This window comes from Bombina bombina, chromosome 1 (assembly GCF_027579735.1).
Source record: "Bombina bombina isolate aBomBom1 chromosome 1, aBomBom1.pri, whole genome shotgun sequence".
NCBI classification, from domain to species: Eukaryota; Metazoa; Chordata; class Amphibia; order Anura; family Bombinatoridae; genus Bombina; species Bombina bombina.
Genome location: NC_069499.1, coordinates 554,686,460 through 554,710,545, shown reverse-complemented (window position 1 = coordinate 554,710,545; position 24,086 = coordinate 554,686,460). Strand labels below are relative to the sequence as shown.

The 24,086-nt window shown below is 38.7% G+C and overlaps 1 protein-coding gene across 2 annotated transcripts in view; it reads right to left on the bottom strand.

Annotated features, from left to right (window-relative positions):
• The window catches only part of SATB2 (SATB homeobox 2), a 443,446-nt gene that overhangs the window by 350,121 nt on the left and 69,239 nt on the right, over positions 1 to 24,086 (bottom strand). The window contains exon 3 of one of the 2 annotated variants that reach the window (XM_053698738.1): positions 12,439 to 12,597. In XM_053698738.1, coding sequence (XP_053554713.1) covers positions 12,439 to 12,597 — 159 coding nt within the window. Of the gene's footprint in view, positions 1 to 12,438; positions 12,611 to 24,086 lie in introns of both variants that reach the window. The other variant, XM_053698737.1, reaches the window with a different exon arrangement.

Below are 24,086 nucleotides of genomic sequence, written 5' to 3'. Positions count from 1 at the left end.
TACAAGGGTCCTTGAGACAGCAGATTTTCCTCAGTGGTAGAGCCCATAGAGGAAGAGATGACATCTGTATTAAGATCTCATACCAAGTTCTGCAGGACCATGCCGGAGCTATGAGAATTACAGAAGCCAATTCCTGTTTGATTCTTGCAATGACTCTTGGAAGAGGAGCAAACTGAGGAAATAGATAGGCAAGAGTCCCATGGGCAAACTAGAGCATCTATAATGTGAGCTCTTGGATCTCTTGATCTGGATCAATAAACTGGAAGTTTGGGGTTTAATTTGGACGCCATGAGATCTATTCCTGGAAGACTGCACCTCAGGACTAATTGATTGAGCACGTCCTGATGAAGATAGCCACTAAAATCTCAGTCATAGTCTTCTAAAGACTAGATTTAAACTCTGGAGAAAAGTCAGTGGAATCAACCTGTGGTACATAAAAACAGACATGGGCACAGAGGCCCTGATGTTCAAAGATTCTTCAGCTTGGAGAGAAATTGTAGTTTAGACTTCACAAAGGCTGAACTCACTGAATTTTAAAAAGAAAAAGGGCGGAACTTTACAGCACGGCGAGACCTCTCTCATTTATGTATGTGAAGCAGAGACAAGCCCAGTGCAATATAACACTGCATGATATGAACGTTTTGTTACACTTACTCTTTGTGCATTGCATTTTATATTACTATACATTTCAGAATGGGTCCTTTCAGTATTATTGCATTTAAGCTTTGCACTTTTTCATTTGTAATTTAATACATTTAAATTTTGATCTAGCAGTGATTTTACACATTTTGATTATGCTTTGAAAGTTTCTGTGTTACTTTATTAACGTAGGATCATACTTTTTATAAAATGACATAGCACTTTGTATTTTCTTCCTTGTAGACTGACAGTTTCAGAAAGTGATAGGGGCAGGGCAGTTCCCCGGCTGAACAGGGGAGTTCCCAGGGTATGTCTGAAGCTCTATCATACGTCTCTCATAATTTTCTAAGCATTTTAAACAAGCTGGTCTCACTGATTTGTCCCACTAGCTGTATGCAAGTGAAGTTTGCTCAAAATTCACAATACACTTATTTAAACTAACAGGAAAGTATTATATACTAAAATATAGACAAAGCAAGTTAAATTATAGTGAAAACATTTCAGTTTAATTTGGAATTGGTGCAAACAAAGCCTTTATATCAGCCCCAGGGGTTCTCCAGTTACCTTCTCTCTCCCACTATGAAAGGCATCTCTCATCTCTCTGGGAGTTCCAGGTTCCTCCCCTTTTCTTAAAAAAAATCAGTGAGTTCTGCTCCTGTGAAGTCAGCACTATATTCTCTCTCTAAACTAGAGAATGTTTGATTATCTGGCCCATAATAAAGTAATGACGCTCTCTGAGAAACTGAAGCTGATAGATTTTCAGTTTTTATTTAAATAAAAGACATGCCAAGCATCTTAGCGAAATTATCTTGAAGTCTTCCCTGAGTGAAGATGGAAGAGGGTCTCAAATCAGGTCTGTGCTCCTAATTAATAATTAGATAGAAAATACTAAAATATTGCTAGCAGTGCACCTCACTCAACCTCTCTCCTCGGGGGACAAGAACAAACTGGGTGAGGAGAGGGGGTGGGAGGTATTAAAGCTCTTGTGAGGTTTCTTGGCCTCCTCCTAGTCACAGGAAATATATCCCATGTAATGGATACCTATGGACTCTCCTCATCTTACAAAAGAAATTAAAGTATTCTAGGAATTCTAAAGGAAAGTTAGCTAAAACCTAGTTCTTTATGCCAGGAAAGAAAAACTTTCCAAATGTTGTCTTTCTGGACTGATTTATGGTTTTAACTACCGCATTAGAAAAAAACACTTTTTAAAAAATGAGTCGCTCAATCATCTCCAGGCCATCAAATTAAGAGACTTGAAATCTTGATGATAGCAAGGTCCTTGAGACAATAGGTAATGCTTTAGTTAAAGAAACTATGGAGGACAACTGGACATATGTAGCAGAACTGTGAACCAAGGCCTGAGAGGCCAAGCTGGAGCAATCAGCAATACTGGTGAGAGTTCTAGCTTGATCTAAGCTATTACTATTAGCAGGACAGATGGAGGATAAAATTAAGCAAGACAAGGTGTCCAGGGAGCTGCTAGAGTAAATAAAAACTCTGCTTGTAGATCCTTGGATCTTGCAAAATATCGGAGACGTTTGTTGATCAAACAAGAAGCCATCAGGATTATCTCTGGTAGTCCCATTGATCTACAATCTGGTTTAAAGAGATTTAGATGAAGATACATTTTGTCCTGTGGAAGAAAAGATTATTTACCTCCAGTTAACTAGCCCCTTATTGGCAAAAACTCACAGGATCAATAAGTACATAGAGTATTAATATCAGCAGTCTGAATAATAAGTTCCCCAGCTGAACTACCACCAGCAGAAATATCTCACTCAATCATATCTCTTCCCCAATACCTCTACTCCTGTGCTTTAGCTGCCATACTGCACTATCAGCCGCAGAAGATTCTGAGCGTCTAAGCACTTTAAGTTGGAATATAATTTAACCACTGCTATAAGATGTAGCTCCCAGCCAAATGCCGACTTGCACCCCTTGCAAACACACTATAGTCCAAAAACACTTGGCTCATCAGGATTCAGAGTTGGGAGCAGAAGTGCTAAACAGGTGACACTGGAGTACTAGGCGATAGTGAAAGTCTGGCAGCCCACAGACCTCAATAAAGTTCAAAAAGGTACAGCACAATGGTATAGGTGGTGCAAACTGCAGAGGGTTCCACACAATTCCCCCAACAAAATGTAGCAAAGTCCAGAATACAGCAGCACTCACCAGGTTAACAATATTCCATCTTTATTGGGGACATCAAGGTAAAACAAAAGACAAGGTTTAGGACCTCTAGTCCTTAGTCATGTCAATACACAAATGCAGGTATCACACCTTTATAAAGGGGTAGGTACATAAAACCACACATCCAAATCTTTAACCCATTAATCACATATTCACAAGCAATTTTAGTGATACATAGCAAACCTGGAGAAAACGCCACCTAGTGGCAGAAAATGCCAGAATATACATATATACAAAATATTCTTACAAATGTAACAAAAAGCAACAACATACAATATATAAAAATGTTACAAGTACAAAATAACAGTTACATCATACAGAGAACCATGTATCATTCTTAAAGCAGAAGGGGGCATCCTGCTTTAAGAATGATACATGGTTCTCTGTATGATATACCTACCCCTTTATAAAGATGTGATACCTGCATTTGTGTATTGACATGACTAAGGACTAGAGGTCCGAAACGTTGTCTTTTATTTTACCTTGATGTCCCAATTAAAGATGGAATTTTGTTAACCTGGTGAGTGCTGCTGTATTCTGGACTTAGCCCACAGACCTCACACTGAGAACTTAGCGCATCAGGAGTCAGTGCTGAGAGAAGGCTGGGAGGCAGGAGACAAGCAGCTGCAAAATGTAACAAGGGGACATTAAGGAAGGATACATATAGGAAGTTTATAAAGGTACTTTGACTAAAAGCAATTAAATGACAAATACAGGTTTAAAAACTTTAATACATGCAACGCGTTTCTCGCCCAATATTCCACTGTGCCGCCTGTCTCCTGCCACCTGTTTAGCACTTCTCCTACTCCCAACTCTGAATCCTGATAAGCTGGGTATTTTTGGAGTATAGTGTGTTTGCATGGCGTGTGAGTCAGCATTTTAGTCAGCTTATTGATCCTGTGAGTTTTTATCAATAAGGGGCTAGTCCAGGTCCTTGCTATATGCTGTATAATGCTATGGATCCTTTACTCTTGTGGAGAGCAACTGGACCTGGAACTTTTAAGTGAAAAGCCTTTTGTCTCCCATTTTGATTATTTCTCAGAACTTATATATTTGGACCTCCTTTTATCTTGTTATTCTTATTATTTTTTGGTGTTAGAATCATTGTTATTTGTACATATTTTGATTGGGCACCCCTCTGCTTAGGATACTTAGTATCATTTATGTGAGTGCATGTTTGTGCACACTTCCCCTGAGATGCACCCACTCTACCATTCTTAGTCAGCTGCAGAAATAAAATGATTCCAGTAGAAAGCCCATCCAGTGCTGTGTACGACACAGCAAAGTATTTAAGTGTGGAGTATATTGAGGCACCAACAAGAGGAAGCTAAAAGACGGGTGGCATGCTTCTGACTAACTCCTTCACCGAAAGTAATTATGTCACTACCCAATACTCCAATGTCCCCTCTGTCTCTCAGTAACAGTCCTCTATGGGGAAAGTGGGCCTCGATAGGTCTGCGGACCCCTCTCAATTAATAATCCAGAGCACCACAATTCTTCAACTTTCTCCTAGGAGGCAAAGATAAAACTAGCATATCGGAAATGTGGAGGGGGGGGGAATTAGGTACTCTTGAAGATTTTGGGAATCTTTAACTCTTCCTAGAGGCCAGGAGTTAAATCCCAGGAGTGATGGCTCGTGGAATCTTGTCACCTTATGAAAGAAATCAAAATTTCTGAATGCTCATATTTTAATACACAATGCATTGGGTTTTGCACACCACATGCTGCAAGATTCCAATAACCATTTTTTTCTGATCATTTACTATTGCAAATTTCAAAAAGAAAGAAAATTGTACCACACTCCGTAAAAATATACTTTATTGAAAATTGCTTTAAAATTCAATGGTGAAATAAGTGACAGCCTTGCCACTTGGTTGGAGAGAGAGCTCAGCACACGGGCTTACGCGTTTCGGCAGATTGCCGTAATCATAGCCTGTTGTGTGTCTGTCCTTCTTGCCATTAAGAACCCTTTAATCTAATTTAATTGGTTAAAACATATGCGCTGACCCTCCTTCTAATGCTCAGTGAATGCTAAGCACCTACATCTCAATGGTTAACCCTTTCACTCCTTACCCTCTTTTTATATGTATTTAAGTTAGTGATATTTGTCTTGCTGAAAGCTATTTAATATTAAGTATTGAGTGAACATGGGTAGTGCCATATGAAACATAAATGTTTGTGTATACCATAGGTTGTGTATACTTGTAATGAGAACATGCATTTTTTACCTTAATTAGGTGAGGGTATTATTTTGTATGCTTCTTATGGGCCCTAAGAAGTTATCATATAAACCCTCAAATGTATAGATAATAATTCCACCTAACCTGACCTTGTTGGAAAAGTGATGGATAATCAGGTGATTAACCCATTTGAAGGATGTACCTAACTATATTTATTTAAGATTATAGGAATAGCAAATTGTTTTATGAATTGCCTTATTCTTAGAGCTATCTCAATATCTTTAGGCTGTTTGTTAAATTAACTTGAATCAAACAGGCCTTTATGAGATTATGCTATTTGTTCCAAATCCTAAAAACAGCTTGATAAAAAGGATTGATTCTTTGGGTGTTATTTGCCTGAACCTAACTATGAAGTAACAGTTAATGCCAAAAGTGGTAAAAAGTGGTAAAAAGAGGTAAAAAGAGGTACATAGGTGTGGAGATATTCTATTCCCAGTAATTTATAACGTTGTATCTGGAATTGAGACCCTCTGGTATTCTTGTTCTGAGTCTCAAAATCCAGAACATCTCCCTTTTTGCCAGGAGTTTGTCCAAATCTCCCCCCCTCTTGTGTACCTTTACTTCCTCAATAGCACACCATTTTAGTGTGTTTATCTCACCCTTATGTTTCTCAGTGAAGTGTTTAACTAAGAGTGTTTGTGATTTGCCTCTCGAGATAGTAGATATATGCTCCCGTATTCTTGTCTTAATGTCCCTTGAGGTAAGACCAATGTATTGAACCTTACACATTTGACAAGTGAGCATGTATATAACACTCATAGTCGTACAGTTCATGCATGTATTAATCTGGAACACCTCTCCTGTCACTAGTGACTTAAATGACTTAGTTTTATCTAGGTAGTCACAGGGCTTACATTTTTTATGACCGCAGTTATACATGCCCCTGCTGGTCATCCAAGTACCTCTGGGTTTAGTTTGGGACTTGAGTTCTGTTGGAGATAGTAATGACCCTAGAGTGGGACATTTTCTCGAGCTGCACCTAACACCCCTTTTGACCACCTTGACAAGTTTGTCATCGGCTGCCAAAATCGGGAAATGCTTCCTTATTATGTTGGAAATTTCATGGAACTGGGCACTATAACTGGTAACAAAAGTTAGCCCCTTATAGTCCTCCTGTTGCTTTTTTCTGCCTCTAAGAAATGTGTCCCTCGTCTTAGGCTCCACCTGTATTCTCGCTCTTCTTATTGTTTTCTGGGTGTACCCTCTCATTTTTAGTCTTTTTTCCAGAGCAGCTGCTTCCTTGTGGAAATCATCATTATTCGAGCAATTCCTTTTTAGGCGAATAAATTCGCCTTTGGCTACTGCTGCTGCTGTGTGTCTGGGATGGCAGCTGCTACCATGTAGCAGTTTATTTCCGCTTATCGGCTTTCTATACACTTTGGTAGTAACTACATTTTCTTTTGTACCCATCAAAGTTAAATCCAAGTAATTGATCATGGTGGGATTATGTTCAAAAGTGAAACTCATACCCACATCATTATCATTTAAGATTTCTATGAATCTCGGGATATCTGAAGGGTCCCCTTTCCAGATAAATAGGAGATTGTCTATGTACCTTCCATACATGACGATTCTATCCTTGTAGATGTTTCGATCTCCAAAGATGTGGAAAAATTCCCACCAACCTAAAAATAGGTTGGCGTACGAGGGGGCAAACTTGGCCCCCATCGCAGTTCCACATCTCTGGAGATAGAAAACATCTTGGAACTGGAAAAAATTATGGGTCAGAAGATACCTAGTGACTCTGAGTACAAAGTCCTGGAAGTCTAGAGAGAAATCAGAATGATTTCTAAGAAAGAATTTAATTGCCCGTAGACCTTCCTCGTGAGGGATCGAGGAGTATAGGGATACAGCATCCACTGTTATCCACTGATACTCCTGATCCCACATTTGGGTTTCCATCACATTAAGGACATGTTTAGTGTCCTTAATATATGAAGGCAGATTTTTCACAAAAGGCTGAAGTATGCTGTCTAACCACTGAGATAGGGGTTCTAACAGGGACCCAATCCCACTGACTATGGGGCGGCCTTTTATGTCTTCTATTGACTTATGGACTTTGGGCAAGTGATGGAACAGGGGTGTTCTTGGGTTATCCACCATTAGAAAATCCATAGTTTTCTGGTCTATACATCCCTGTTCCATTCCCTCATCCAAAAGATGCACCAATTCCCTTTTAAAAGTCTCGGTGGGATCCCTTTGCAAGGTCACATAGTTTCTTTCGTCTCTCAGTTGCCTGAGTGCTTTCTTAACATAGACTTCCCTGTCCATAACAACCACTGTCCCTCCCTTGTCTGCATTTTTAATGACAAGCTCAGTATCTTCCTGCAATTGTTTTAATGCTAATCTCTCATCTCTCTCAAGATTATGTTTGGTGGGAACAGTGCTGTCTTTCAGGGCTATAAGGTCTTTTTCCACTCTGTTAAAAAATGTCTCTATGATAGCCCATCTGTCTTGTATGGGATAAAACAGAGATTTGGGTTTGAAACATGTACCTTTATTGACGTGACCATGTTCATTGTGTGCATCAAACTGGAGACTTTGTAGTGTAACCTCATCACATATTTCTTGAAAACTCAACTTTGTGGATTCTGTTTCTCTATCTAAGCACCTGTTATCAGCGACTTCAGTGTCTTCCCTTCCATGAAAATGTTTTTTTAAAGTTACTATTGCATTCATCTTTTACACAGTTTAAGTAAATAATTGTCACTGTAGAGGATTTTTTTTACATTCACTTGTTTGTTTTCTAAGATCATATTTATAAATTGTTTCACCAATAGATGTATTTATCTTAAAGTGAATGTAAATTTTCACTAATGAAAGCCCTGTTTTTAAAAATACTATTAAAAAAAGGGGCACTTTCATTCATGAAAGTTTACATAGCAGCCGTTTTTTAACACCTTTTATTCCTTTCAAGTTTAGAACACCGGAGCAGCGATTCCCACGCCCCCAGGTCCTCTCTTCTTACGTCAGAAATGACGATTCCGTCTTCCTCCAATAACGGCTTCCCCCCCATAGCAAACATTGCCTGAGGCCACACCGTGATTGGAGGAAACCGGATTTGTCATTTCTGACAAAAGAAGAGACGATCTGAGGCGGGGGAATCGCTGCTTTGGTGTTCCAAGTTTGAAAGGAATAAAAGGTAAATATTTTAAAAAAACGGCTGCTATGTAAACTTTCATTAATGAAAGTGCCCCTGTTTTTAATAGTATTTTTAAAAACAGGGCTTTCATTCGTGAAAATTTACATTCACTTTAAAATATCAATATAAATCAGTAGTCGTTTTTTTAAGAAGAACAAAATGCAAATACATCAAGGTGAGGTAAAAGTCTAATGAAGTGAGGGAGATCACAGTAGGGGTTAATGAACTGTAATAGTGTTATCTATATAATATAGGTATGTTTGTTATAGTGGTTTAGGTCACAAGCACCTTGTTTGTTGTCCTGGTTAGAGTGACCATCAGTAAGGGGCATATCCTTAGTGTTACATATATAGCGCTCTGTCTGATAACAGCAATCTGAGTGTGATCTTATCTCTATTTTTCTTAGAACGTGCATTATAGAGACCTACCCTTTTATATCTAAGATATTGCAGAACCTGTTAAACTGTAATTGCCTGTCTGTGCTATCTGTCTTTTTTTCTGTACTATTTGTATTTTTCTCAAGTTATCCTAAAAAATATTTTTATTTAGGCTGCTATCATTTGTCACTTGATATGCGTACATATGAAAAATAATAATAATGTATAACATTTTTTGGCAGACTGCTAATAATGTGGGTACTTATAATGCATACAAAGCTCCTACAGCCTCTCTTAGCCACTAATTTTTCTCAGTGGACTGTGAAAAGTAAAACTTTATGAGAACTCCTGAAAACTCACATAGAAGAAACAAAACAGGCAGCTCTACCATAGAAAGAGTTAGGTTTCTCAAAGCCTAAAAACACAAACACCACAAAACATTCCTAAAAGCTCAGTGCTTCTAATATAATGTGAGGCTTACTTTCCTAATGAAAACAGAATTCAACCCCTTTGTCGCCATACCTAAGCAATGTTACATCAACGACAGCTCTTCATGTTGCACACAAAGAGCTTTTAGCTTCTATCCTTACATTAGTGTGTAAAATCTCACACACAAATAGGATACCAAATGCAAGGATTCCCAGATTATAGTAACCATCTCTGTATGCATCCAATACAGGACTCACGCAAAATACATAGGGCTAGATTACAAGTGGCACATAAACTGTTGTGCGCAACAGATATTGTCTTATTTTTTTATTTTTGCACACAACGGAAATAGTGTTCATATTACAAGTTGAAAGTAAATGCGATCGTGAGAGCTCAATCACATTTTAGGCTCGTCAGGATAGCACAACTGATAATCTGGCATAGAGGGTAGTAAATTTAAAAAAGTTGCAATAAACACAACAAAAATACATTTAAAAATACAGTTACACTCATATAAACACTATCTGATAAAAATTAGTTACATAAATATGTTTTTTTTTTTTTAAAGTTATAAGGAATAAAAGGTATATGGCATATGACAAGGTGTTTGAATGCAAAGGGCTATATTGTTTATATACATATATATACATATCTAAATATGTGTATGTATGCATATATATATATATATATATATATATATATATATTTATCTGTATATTTACTGTACATATTTCACATTCCAATGCTCTTCACATACAGGAATATGTTATTTTTAACATATATAACTATATATACCTATACCTATATATCCATTCCTATAGATATTTATTTTTCATTAACATTATCAGATACTGTATATATTGAAATACATATTTAACAATAACAATTTAATTTTTGTGTGAAGAACATTGGAATGTAAAATACACAAATAAAAATTGTGTAACACCCTGTGAGTAAAACACACAAACTTGAGAACAAAATCTGAATATAAATCTGTGAATAAAAATAGTGTTATATTATTACACACAGTGCACAAACAAAATACCACATTTGAACCAAAAATGAGGTAAAATGGACTCTAGAGTCCTGTTATTCTTCACATTTTCTTCAATCCTCAAAAACAAAAGCTACAACAAAGGAACATAGTGCAACAATGTAGTAAGATGGGCAATGTCCTATACAAAGATACAGGTACTCACACTCTTCAGAGCTACGTCTAGCTCTAGGATTACAGCACTATATGAAATACCCTCAGGCATCCAGGTCTGCTTCTTTCAGCTTTTATATAAAACAATATTATATTAAATATTAAAAACATACAGCCACTTTATCTGGTTACTCATTCTGTTAAGGTGTGTAAAGAACTCTGCTCACTTTGGGGTTGTTTAACACAAGAGCTGGAAACCAGTTCTGGTAAGAAAACAGAGTCTATCAGATTTTTCCTATTTGTTAACCGGTAAGTCCCTTCCTTGTGGCTATGTCCCACACATCCAATGCCGTTCCACCACTATCTGAGGCTTTTTCAAGGATCCTTGAAAAAGCCACAGACAGCGGTGAACTTCTTATTGAATATATAAAAGAGAAATCAGAAAATATTAAAATCTCATTTTATTTACAAGTCTGGTTTGATACACTGTGGGCCTTACACTAGAATTCAGTGTTATAAACTAATTGAACTAATATCAGCTAACCCTTCTAACAAGCCTAGTAGTTTATCTAACCCTGAGTACACTCAGATGGGCTGTATGCAAAAAGTACAGCCAATTAACATTAAAATCACACTGCATCTTAATGCAGTAACTCTCATTCAACGCTTCATCCTGTGTTCATTACAAAGACGGGTTTCCTTGTAAAGACTTAATTATGGCTGGATGCATTTTTTCCCTGTATATTTTCTTTCATTCAATACCAAAGACTTGCCATAAAATTGTGCCTTGGAGGGCTGCAACATAAAGATGTTATTCCAATATTAGATTAAACAGCAAAGCAATGAGAAGACCAACCATAAATACAATTAGATTTACATTCATGTGTAATTGAAGAGGACAAAGGCCCCATTGGAAGCATGATGTGTGACTCACTTTAATTCTGAGCTGCTAACCATGTTCATATGACACAATCTGGAGGAAAATATTACCTTACACAATAATAAACTGCTTCATAGCACAGTACTGCTCAGCCATCAGAACTCTGCCTTCTCAAACAGGCGCTTGTTTATGACCTTCAGGTCAGAGATGTTGGGAGGGTCACTTCAGTAGGTAAAAGCATAAGCTAGTGTGGGATCTATCGAGACTAGACAAAGCTGATAGTTTGTTTAGTCCTAGCTTGAAGTAAAGGATGCCTACTTTATTGTACAAAGGACAATTGTCTATACAATAGTGGGCTTGTTTTGTAACCCATTAAACAAAATATGTATATGCTGGCATAATGCTGTATGTTGCATAAAAGTTGCGGAAATCATCACCGGTTAATTATGGTCACTATAGTGAGTCAATTTAGTTTCAGCCCCAAAGATTTTTCCATTGCATACCATGATGGTCAACTGCTAAAAAACAGCAAAAGCAAAATAAAGGCTTGAGACATTATTCTCTAAAGTTCTCCGTCCTGGTCAGACTGTACTGAAGTCTTGTCAGTACTGTAAGGTCCTCGAAGAATTTTAGAAAAGCAAATTTTAGCTTCAGGACGCTTTATCTTGCTATGTAGGTTTATGAGTGCTAAAGGAGAGACACCTACATTACAATATAGTGGTAAAAAGAGGCAATAATATTGTGTGATCTTTCTCCATGCTGGAGAGTTTTTGATCATCCAGCCCATAGTCCTAAAGAAAACAATGGGCTAAGTACATTGAAACAGCACTTATCTGTCTGTACATGGAGACAAAAAAACAATCTTTGCTTATGACAAGTTTGCTTGTCAGTGGTGAAATAAAAATATACTCCCATCTAACGAAAAAAAAGAGCTCCATATCCTGCAACTGTCCTAAAAGCTCAGTTGTGTATAAACAAACATGGTATTCAGTGTCAACTCAGACCTAGCACTGAAAATGAGAGCATTTGCGCTAATATAATTCCTTGATTCAGCTCTATACTAAGTAATTGTGCTATGATTCAGCAAGACCAAAAGATAACTGCATTGGAATCTTTATTTCCAGCAAAAATGCATAGTGTTGGAGGAACCACTGCACCTTTTAGAGTATTTATCCAATAGAATTCATGATCATAATTGAGCCTTAATTGTAAGAATTATAGACAAGTTTATTTGACATTGAATTAGATGCCAATTACAGAATCTTTAGACACCGAAGCCTGCAAATATTATAATAGAGATTCAAAGATACATTAGCATTTGGAAGCTCTATATGTAGACAAAGGCAAAATGAAAATACTCAACTAAAACAAAATTAGAAAACAATTTATTTTACCTTGTGCCTGAGCAGCAGATGAGTGAGAATATCCAAGAGCCAGAAGAGCTGTCTCCACCAATTGATTGAAAAGAACATCTCTCCGCACCAGCACAAATTCAGCGTGTTCTTCCCTGCTGTCCATCTGCTCCACCACACAGAATACGGGAAGCATAAGCCCTGTGTATAGGTCAGAAGGAGACAAAAAAAGAGCGCAGATAAAGAAATCTATATATAAATAATAGAGAGGATGTCAAAACACATGGACTCGCAGAAACAGTTTTCACTGAGGAATAAATACATTTATAAAAATGCACAACATGAATATATTGTCTGTATTGGGTCAGATTTCTAACACTTTAGTTTACATGTCCAACATTTAGAATGTTATACCTATGTTATTAAACAAAAGCTACTAAATATAAGAGAATTGTACTAGGTTTTTTGTCACTTTGCACTAGCCTGCAAAAAAAAAAAAAAAGAATGTATCTTATCTATAAAAACATAATTTATGTAAGAACTTACCTGATAAATTAATTTCTTTCATATTGGCAAGAGTCCATGAGCTAGTGACGTATGGGATATACAATCCTACCAGGAGGGGCAAAGTTTCCCAAACCTCAAAATGCCTATAAATACACCCTTCACCACACCCACAATTCAGTTTAACGAATAGCCAAGTAGTAGGGTGATAAAGAAAGGACTAAAAAGCAAAAAAAGGAATTTGGAAATAATTGTGCTTTATACAAAAAATCATAACCACCATAAAAAGGGTGGGTCTCATGAACTCTTGCCAATATGAAAGAAATGAATTTATCAGGTAAGTTCCTACAAAAATTATGTTTTCTTTCATGTAATTGGCAAGAGTCCATGAGCTAGTGACTTATGGGATAGTAATACCCAAGATGTGGAACTCCACAGAAGAGTCACTAGAGAGGGAGGGATAAAAATGATAACAGCCATTTTCCGCTGAAAAAAATAATCCACAACCCAAAATATAAGTTTATTCTCATAAATGAAAAGAAAAAAACTTAAACATAAGCAGAGCAATCAAACTGAAACAGCTGCCTGAAAAACTTTTCTACCAAAAACTGCTTCAGAAGAAGCAAATACTGTACATCAAAACGGTAGAATTTAGTAAATGTATGCAAAGAAGACCAAGTTGCTGCTTTGCAAATCTGATCAACTGAAGCTTCATTCTTAAAAGCCCACGAAGTGGAGACTGATCTAGTAGAATTATCTGTAATTCTCTGAGGCGGGGCCTGACCCACTCCAAATATGCCTGATGAATCAAAAGCTTTAACCAAGATGCCAAGGAAATGGCAGAAGCCTTCTGACCTTTCCTAGAACCAGAAAAGACAACAAATAGACTAGAAGTCTTCCTGAAATCTTTAGTAGCTTCAACATAATATTTCAAAGCTCTTATAACATCCAAAGAATGTAAGGATCTCTCCAAAGAATTCTTAGGATTAGGACACAAAGAAGGAACAACAATTTCTTTATTAATGTTGTTAGAATTCATAACCTTGGGTAGAAATTTAAATGACGTCCGCAAAACTGCCTTATCCTGAAGGAAAATCAGAAAAGGAGATTCACAGAAAAGAGCAGATAATTCGAAAACTCTTCTAGCAGAAGAGATTGCCAAAAGGAACAACACTTTCCAAGAAAGTAGTTTAATGTCCAAAGAATGCATAGGCTCAAACGGAAGAGCCTGTAAAGCCTTCAAAACCAAATTAAGACTCCAAGGAGGAGAGATTGATTTAATAACAGGCTTGATACGGAACAAAGCCTGTACAAAACAGTGAATATCAGGAAGCTTAGCAATCTTTCTGTGAAATAAAACAGAAAGAGCAGAGATTTGTCCCTTAAAGGAACTTGCAGACAGACCTTTATCCAAACCATCCTGAAGAAACTGTAAAATTCTAGGAATTCTAAAAGAATGCCAGGAGAATTTATGAGAACAACACCATGAAATATAAGTCTTCCAAACTTGATAATAAATCTTCCTAGAAACAGATTTACGAGCCTGTAACATAGTATTAATCACTGAGTCAGAGAAACCTCTATGACTAAGCACTAGGCGTTCAATTTCCATACCTTCAAATTTAATGATTTGAAATCCTGATGGAAAAACAGACCTTAAGACAGAAGGTCTGGTCTCAAAAGAAGTGGCCAAGGTTGGCAACTGGACATCCGAACAAGATCGCATACCAAAACCTGTGAGGCCATGCTGGAGCTACCAGCAACACAAACGATTGTTCCATGATGATCTTGGAGATTACTCTTAGAAGAAGAACTAGAGGCGGGAAGATATAAGCAGGTTGGTAACACCAAGGAACTGCTAAAGCATCCACTGCCTCCGCATGAGGATCCCTGGACAGGTACCTGGGAAGTTTCTTGTTTAGATGGGAAGCCATTAGATCTATTTCTAGAAGACCCCACATCTGAACAATCTGAGAAAACACATCTGGATGAAGCGACGACTCCCCCGGATGTAAAGTCTGACAGCTGAGATAATCCACTTCCCAATTGTCTAAACCTGGGATATGACCGCAGAAATTAGACAGGAGCTGGATTCCGCCCAAGAAAGTATCCGAGATACTTCTTTCATAGTTTGGAGACTGTGAGTCCCACCCTGATGATTGACATATGCCACAGTTGTGATATTGTCTGTCTGAAAACAAATGAACGGTTCTCTCTTCAACAGAGGCCAAACCTGTTGAGCCCTGAAAATAGCACGGAGTTCTAAAATATTTATTGATAACCTCGCCTCTTGAGATTTTCAAACCCCTTGTGCTGTCAGAGATCCCCAGACAGCTCCCCAACCTGAAAGACTTGCATCTGTTGTGATCACAGTCCAAGTTGGACGAACAAAAGAGGCCCCTGGAACTATACAATGGTGAACTAACCACCAAGTCAGAGAGAGTCGAACATTGGGATTTAAGGATATTAATTGTGATATCTTTGTATAATCCCTGCACCATTGATTCAGCATACAAAGCTGGAGAGGTCTCATATGAAAACGAGCAAAGGGGATCGCTTCCAATGCTGCAGTCATGAGACCTAAAACTTCCATGCACATAGCTACTGAAGAGAATGATTGAGACTGAAGGTTTCGACAAGCTGAAACCAATTTTATTTGTCTCTTGCCTGTTAGAGACAGAGTCTAAAAACCTAAAAAGGTGACCCTTGTCTGAGGAATCAAGGAACTTTTTGGTAAATTGATCCTCCAACCATGTCTTTGAAGAAACAACACTAGTTGATTAATGTGAGATTCTGCAGAATGTAAAGACTGAGCTAGTACCAAGATATTGTCCAAATAAGGAAACACCGCAATACCCAGTTCTCTGATTACAGAGAGTAGGGCACCGAGAACCTTTGAAAAGATTCTTGGAGCTATCGCTAGGCCAAATGGAAAAGCGACAAATTGGTAATGCTTGTCTAGAAAAGAGAATCTCAGAAACTGATAGTGGTCTGGATGGATCTTAATATGAAGATATGCATCCTGTAAGTCTATCGTGGACATATAATGCCCTTGCTGAACAAAAGACAGAATAGTCCTTATAGTCACCATTTTGAAAGTTGGCACTCTTACAAAACGATTCAAAATTTTCAGATCCAGAACTGGCCTGAATGAATTTTCTTTCTTTGGGACAATAAATAGATTTGAATAAAACCCCAGACCCTGTTCCTGAAACGTAACTGGTATGATTACCCCTGAAAGCTCCAGGTCTGAAACACACTTCAGAAAAGCTTGAGCCTTTACTGAATTTGCTGGGATGCGTGAGAGAAAAAATCTCACAGGAGGTCTTACTCTGAATCCTATTCGGTACCCTTGAGAGACATGAATACTCTGAATCCATTGATTTTGGACAGAATCTGCCCAAATGCTTTGGAAGAATCTTAATCTGCCCCCTACCAGCTGAGCTGGAATGAGGGCCGCACCTTCATGCAGACTTAGGGGCTGGCTTTGGTTTCTTAATCGGCTTGGATTTACTCCAACTTGAAGAAGGTTTCCAATTGGAATCAGATTCTTTGGGAGAAGGATTGGGTTTCTGTTCCTTATTTTGTCGAAAGGAACGAAAACAGTTAGAAGGCTTAGATTTACCTTTAGGTCTTTTATCCTGAGGCAAAAAAAACTCCCTTCTGCCCAGTGACAGTTGAAATAATCGAATCCAACTGAGAACTAAATAAATTATTACCTTGGAAAGAAAGAGATAGTAATCTAGACTTAGATACCATGTCAGCATTCCAATATTTGAGCCACAAAGCTCTTCTAGCTAAAATAGCTAAAGACATAGATTTAACATCAATTTTGATGATATCAAAAATGGCATCACATATAAAATGATTAGCATGTTGAAACAAGCGAACAATGCTAGACAAATCAGGATCCAATTCCTGTTGTGCTAAACTTTCCAACCAAAAAGTTGATGCAGCTGCAACATCAGCCATAGAAATGGCAGGCCTGAGAAGATAGCCACAATATAAATACGCTTTCCTTAGATAAGATTCAAGTTTCCTATCTAAAGGGTCCTTAAAGGAAGTACTATCTTCCATAGGAATAGTAGTACGTTTGGCAACAGTAGAAATAGCCCCATCAACTTTGGGGATCTTTTCCCAAAACTCCAATCTAACTGCTGGCAAAGGATACAATTTTTTAAACCTTGAAGAAGGAATAATAGAGGTACCAGGTCTATTCCATGCCTTAGAAATAGCATCAGGAACTGGAAAAACCTCTGGAGTAACCACAGGAGGTTTATAAACAGAATTTAAATGTTTACTAGTTTTAGTATCAAGAGGACTAGTTTCCTCAATATCCAACGTAATCAAAACCTCTTTTAACAAATTTCATCAACTTTATGAGAAGTTTTAAAAGACCTTTTACGTTTATTAGAAGGCAAACAAAGCTTTCTGAATTGCATCAGCAATAAAATCTTTTATATTCACAGGGATATCATGTACATTAGATGTTGAAGGAACAACAGGCATTGTACTAGTACTGATGGATACATTCTCTGCATGTAAAAGCTTATCATGACAACTATTACATACCACAGCTGGAGATATAATCTCCACAAATTTACAACAGATACACTTAGCTTTGGTAGAACTGTTATCAGGCAGCAGGGTTCCAACAGTGGTTTCTGAGACAGGATCAGATTGAGAAAAAACAAAATATAAAGCAAAATTATCAATTTCCTTATATGGCAGTTTCAGGAATGGGAAAAAAATGCAAACAGCATAGCCATCTGACATATAAAAAGGCAAGAGGCATATAGGAATGGGGTTTTAAATAATGAAATTATTTGGCGCCAAGTATAACGCACAACGAAAAATGAAATTTTAGCGCTAACAACATCCGGAAATGACACACTCGCGTCATTGCAGATGGAACCTTGTGCAAGGAAACTCGGCGTCAATAAAGACGCCGGAAATGACGAAATTGCGTCACCGGACGAACCTTCACGCCAAAAGAATTCTCGCGCCAAAAATGACGCAATAAACATCAGCATTTTGCGACCTCACAAGCCTAATTTTGCCCGCAAAAATGTAATGAAAAAGCAGTCAATTTGAAAAAAAGACTATACCCCAGGTAAGAAAAATATTTTCCTAAATATGTTTTTTTCCAAAATATGAAACTGATAGTGTGCAAAAGGAAATATACATAAACCTGACTCATGGCAAATATAAGTACAATACATATATTTAAAATGTTATATTAATACATAAAGTGCCAAACCATAGCTGAGAGTGTCTTAAGTAATGAAAACATACTTACCAAAAGACACCCATCCACATATAGCAGATAGCCAAACCAGTACTGAAACGGTTATCAGTAGAGGTAATAGAATATGAGAGTATATTGTCGATCTGAAAAAGGGAGGTAGATTAATTTCTACGACCAATAACAGAGAACCTATGAAAAAGATTTCCTGCGAGGAAAACCATAGAATTCAATAGGTGATACTCCCTTCACATCCCTCTGACATTCACTGTACTCAGAGGAATCAGGCTTCAAAATGCTGAGAAGCGCATATCAACGTAGAAAATCAAGCACAAACTTACTTCACCGCCTCCATAGGAGGCAAAGTTTGTGAAACTGAATTGTGGGTGTGGTGAGGGGTGTATTTATAGGCATTTTGAGGTTTGGGAAACTTTGACCTTCCTGGTAGGATTGTATATCCCATACGTCACTCGCTCATGGACTCTTGCCAATTACATGAAAGAAATGTCAGTTTCACTTAAAGGGACACTGAACCCAAAAAATTTTCTTTTGTGATTCAGATAGAGCATGACATTTTAAGCAACTTTCTATTTTACTCCTATTATCAATGTTCTTCATTCTCTTGGTATCTTTATTTGAAATGCAAGAATGTAAGTTTAGATGCCAGACCATTTTTGATGAACAACCTGGGTTGTTCTTACTGATTGATGAATAAATTCACCCACCAATAAAAAGTGCTGTCCAGAGTACTAAACCAAAAAAGCAGCTTTGATGCCTTCTTTTTCAAATAAAGATAGCAAGTGAATGAAGAAAAATTGATAATAGCAGTAAATTAGAAAGTTGCTTAAAAATGTATGCTCTATCTGAATCACGAAAGAAAACATTTGGGTTCAGTGTCCCTTAAAGGGATATGAAACCCAACATTTTTCTTTCATGATTCTGATAGAGCATGCAATTTTAAACAACTTCCCAATGTATTTCTATTATCTATTATCATTCTTTTTGGCATACTTTGTTGAAAAGCATACCTAGGCTCAGGAGCTGGGAGCTAGCTACTAATTGGTGGCTGCCCATATTGCTTGTTGTCATTGGCCTGCTAATGTGTTCAGCTAGCTTACAGTAGTAAATTGTTGCTCCTTCAACAAAGGATATTAAGAGAATGAAGCAAAATTCATAATAGAAGTAAAATAGAAAGTTGTTTAAAATTGTATGTTCTATCTGAATCATGAAAGAAAATTGTTGTCAACTAATATAATATTTTGCTTCCTTTCCTCTGGTATTCCAGTCCATTAAAAGAGCAGCCTAAACCCTGTAATTTACATATGTTATAAATCCAGAACATCTAATTTCTTTCAATCTGATTCGGTAAACATGCAAAAAAACTAAAAAAAGTAAATTTATGCTTACCTGATAAGTTAATTTCTTCTATGGTAAGACGAGTCCACAAATTCATCCTTTACTTGTGGGATATTATCCTCCTGCTAACAGGAAGTGGCAAAGAGCACCACAGCAGAGCTGTCTATATAGCTCCTCCCTTAGCTCCACCCCCCAGTCATTCGACCGAAGGTACAGGAAGAAAAAGGAGAAACTACAAGGTGCAGAGGTGACTGAAGTTTAAATCAAAAAAATATAATCTGTCTTAAAATGACAGGGCGGGCCGTGGACTCGTCTTACCATAGAAGAAATTAATTTATCAGGTAAGCATAAATTTACTTTTCTTCTATAAGGTAAGACGAGTCGACGGATTCATCCTTTACTTGTGGGATATAATACCAAAGCTACAGGACACGGATAAATGGGAGGGACAAGACAGATGGTTAAACAGAAGGCACCCCTGCTTGAAGAACTTTTCTCCCAAAAATAGCCTCCGAAGAAGCAAAAGTATCAAATTTGGAAAATTTGGAAAAGGTATGAAGCGAAGACCAAGTCGCAGCCTTACAAATCTGTTCAACAGAAGCATAATTTTTAAAAGCCCATGTGGAAGCCACCGCTCTAGTAGAGTGAGCTGTAATCCTTTCAGGAGGCTGCTGTCCAGCAGTCTCGTATGCCAAACGGATGATGCTTTTCAGCCAAAAAGAGAGGTATCTGTAGTTTTTTTACCTCTACGTTTTCCAGAATAGACAACAAACAAAGAAGATGTTTGACGAAAATCTTTGGTCGCTTGCAAGTAAAACTTCACAGCACGAACCACGTCCAAGTTGTGCAACAGACGCTCCTTCTTAGAGGAAGGATTAGGACACAGAGAAGGAACAACAATTTCCTGATTGATATTCCTATTAGTAACAACCTTAGGAAGGAATCCAGGTTTGGTACGCAAAACCACCTTATCAGCATGGAAAACAAGATAAGGCGAGTCGCATTGCAATGCAGATAGTTCAGAAACTCTTCGAGCCGAAGAGATAGCAACTAAAAACAGAACTTTCCAAGACATAAGCATAATATCTATGGAATGCATAGGTTCAAACGGAACCCCTTGAAGAACATTTAGAACTAAATTCAAACTCCATGGCGGAGCAACAGGTTTAAACACAGGCTTGATTCTAACTAAAGCCTGACAGAATGACTGAACGTCTGTAACATCTGCCAGATTCTTGTGCAGAAGAATTGATAAAGCAGATATCTGTCCCTTTAAGGAACTAGCTGATAGTTCCTTCTCCAATCCTTCCTGGAGAAAGGACAAAATCCTAGGAATCCTGACCTTACTCCATGAGTAGCCTTTGGATTCGCACCAATAAAGATATTTACGCCATATCTTATGATAAATTTTCCTGGTGACCGGCTTTCGAGCCTGAATCAAGGTATCTATGACCGACTCAGAGAACCCTTCGCTTGGATAAGATCAAGCGTTCAATCTACAAGCAGAAACTAGATTTGGATGCTGGAACGGACCTTGAATCAGAAGGTCCTGTCTCAGTGGCAGAGTCCATGGTGGAAGAGATGACATGTCCACCAGGTCTGCATACCAAGTCCTGCGTGGCCACGCAGGTGCTATCAAAATCACTGAAGCTATCTCCTGTTTGATTCTGGCAATCAAACAAGGAAGGAAAGGAAATGGTGGAAACACATAAGCCAGGTTGAACGACCAGGGTACTGCTAGAGCATCTATCAGTACCACCTGAGGATCCCTTGACCTGGACCCATAACAAGGAAGTTTGGTGTTCTAAAGAGACGCCATCAGATCCAAATCTGGTGTGCCCTATTGCTGAATCAATTGTGCAAACACCTCCGGATGGAGTTCCCACTCCCCCAGATGAAAAGTCTGACAACTTAGAAAATCCGCTTCCCAGTTCTCCACTTCTGGGATATAAATTGCCGATAGATGGCAAGAGTGAGTCTCTGCCCATCGAATTATTTTGGTAACCTCTATCATCGCTAGAGAACTCTTTGTTCCCCCCTGATGATTGATATATGCTACAGTTGTGATATTGTCCGACTGGAATCTTATGAATCTGGCCGACGCCAGCTAAGGCCACGTCTGAAGAGCGTTGAATATCCCTCACAGTTCTAGAATATTTATCGGGAGGAGAGCCTCCTCCTGAGTCCACAAACCCTGTGCTTTCAGGGAATTCCAGACTGCACCCCAGCCCAATAGGCTGGCTTCCGTCGTCACTATGACCCACGCTGGCCTGCGGAAACACATTCCCTTGGACAGATAATCCTGTGACAACCACCAAAGAAGAGAGACTTTGAGGAGATAAATCTGCATAATCCCCATTCCACTGTTTGAGCATGCAAAGTTGCAGTGGTCTGAGATGCAAGCGAGCAAACTGAACTATGTCCACTGCCGCTACCATTAAGCTGATTACCTCCATACACTGAGCCACTGACGGCCGAGGAATGGAATGAAGAGCTCGGCAGATGGATACAATTTTTGATTTCCTGACCTCCATCAGAAAAATTTTCATGTCCACCGAATCTATCAGAGTTCCCAGAAATGGAACTCTAGTGAGAGGGATAAGTGAACTCTTTTTTACGTTCACCTTCCACCCGTGAGATCTTAGAAAAGCCAACACAATGTCCGTGTGAGACTTGGCTAGTTGGTAAGTCAACGCCTGGATTAAGATATCGTCCACAGCTATGCCCCGCGGCCTTAGAACCGCCAGAAGGGACCCTAGCACCTTTGTGAAAATTCTGGGAGCCGTGGCCAACCCGAAGGGAAGAGCCACAAACTGGTAATGCTTGTCCAGAAAGGCAAACCTGAGGAACTGGTGATGATCTTTGTGGATAGGAATGTGTATGTACGCATCCTTTAAATCCATCATATATTGACCCTCCTGGATCATCGGCAAAATAGTCCGAATGGTCTCCATCTTGAAGGATGGGACTCTGAGGAATTTGTTTAGGATCTTGAGATCCAAAATTGGTCTGAAGGTTCCCTCTTTTTTGGGAACCACAAACAGATTGGAGTAGAACCCTTGGCCCTGTTCTGTTTTTGGAACTGGAAAGATCACTCCCACGGTATATAGGTCTTCTACACAGCGTAAGAACGCCTCTCTTTTTGTCTGGTTTACAGACAATCAAGAAAGATGGAATCTCCCCCTTGGGGGAGAATCTTTGAAATCTAGAAGATACCCCTGGGTTACTATTTCTAAAGCCCAGGAGTCCTGAACGTCTCTTGCCCAAGCCTGAGCGAAGAGAGAAAGTCTGCCCCCTACTAGATCCGGTCCCGGATCGGGGGCTACCCCTTCATGCTGTCTTGGTGGCAGCACGGGCTTCTTGGCCTGTTACCCTTGTTTCAAGTCTGGTTAGGTCTCCAGACTGACTTGGATTGAGCAAAATTCCCCTCTTGCTTTGCGGCAGGGGAAGAGGTAGAGGGACCACCTTTGAAGTTTCGAAAGGAATGAAAATTATTTTGTTTGGTCCTCATCTTATTCGTCTTATCCTGAGGAAGGGCATGGTCTTTCCCTCCAGTGATATCTGAAATGATCTCTTTCAGTTCAGGCCCGAATAGGGTCTTACCCTTGAAAGGGATGGCTAAAAGCTTAGCTTTTGATGACGCATCAGCAGACCAGGACTTAAGCCATAACGCTCTACGCGCTAAAATGGCAAAACCTGAATTCTTCGCCGCTAATTTAGCCAGTTGAAAAGTGGCATCTGTAATGAAAGAATTAGCTAGTTTGAAAGCCCTAATTCTATCCAGAATATCATCTAATGGGGTCTCAACCTCAAGAGCCTCTTCCAGAGCCTCGAACCAAAAGGACGCTGCAGTAGTTACAGGAACAATGCACGCTATAGGTTGGAGAAGAAAACCTTGATGAACAAATATTTTCTTCAGGAGACCCTCTAATTTTTTATCCATAGGATCTTTGAAAGCACAACTGTCCTCAATAGGTATAGTTGTACGCTTAGCCAGGGTAGAAATAGCTCCCTCCACCTTAGGGACCGTCTGCCACGAGTCCCGCATGGTGTCTGATATGGGAAACATTTTCTTAAAAGTAGGAGGGGGAGCGAACGGAATACCTGGTCTATCCCACTCCTTAGTAACAATGTCCGAAATCCTCTTAGGGACCGGAAAAACATCAGTGTAGACAGGAACCTCTAGGAATCTGTCCAATTTACACAATTTCTCTGGAACTACAATAGGGTCACAATCATCCAGAGTCGCTAAAACCTCCCTGAGCAATAAGCGGAGGTGTTCTAGTTTAAATTTAAAATCCATCATATCTGAGTCTCTCTGAGGGAACATATTTCCTGAATCAGAAAACTCTCCCTCAGCCAGCGAATCCCTCACCCCCCACTCAGAACATTGTGAGGGTACATCGGATATGGCTAATAAAGCGCCAGACCTATTGCGCTTCCCCTGCAACCCAGGCAACTTAGATAAAACCTCTTTGAGGGTAGTATTCATAACTGCCGCCAGGGTGAAAGAATTAGACGCACTAGAAGTACTTGGCGTCGCTTGAAGAAATTAAAAACTAATATTTTATCACCTCTTTCACTT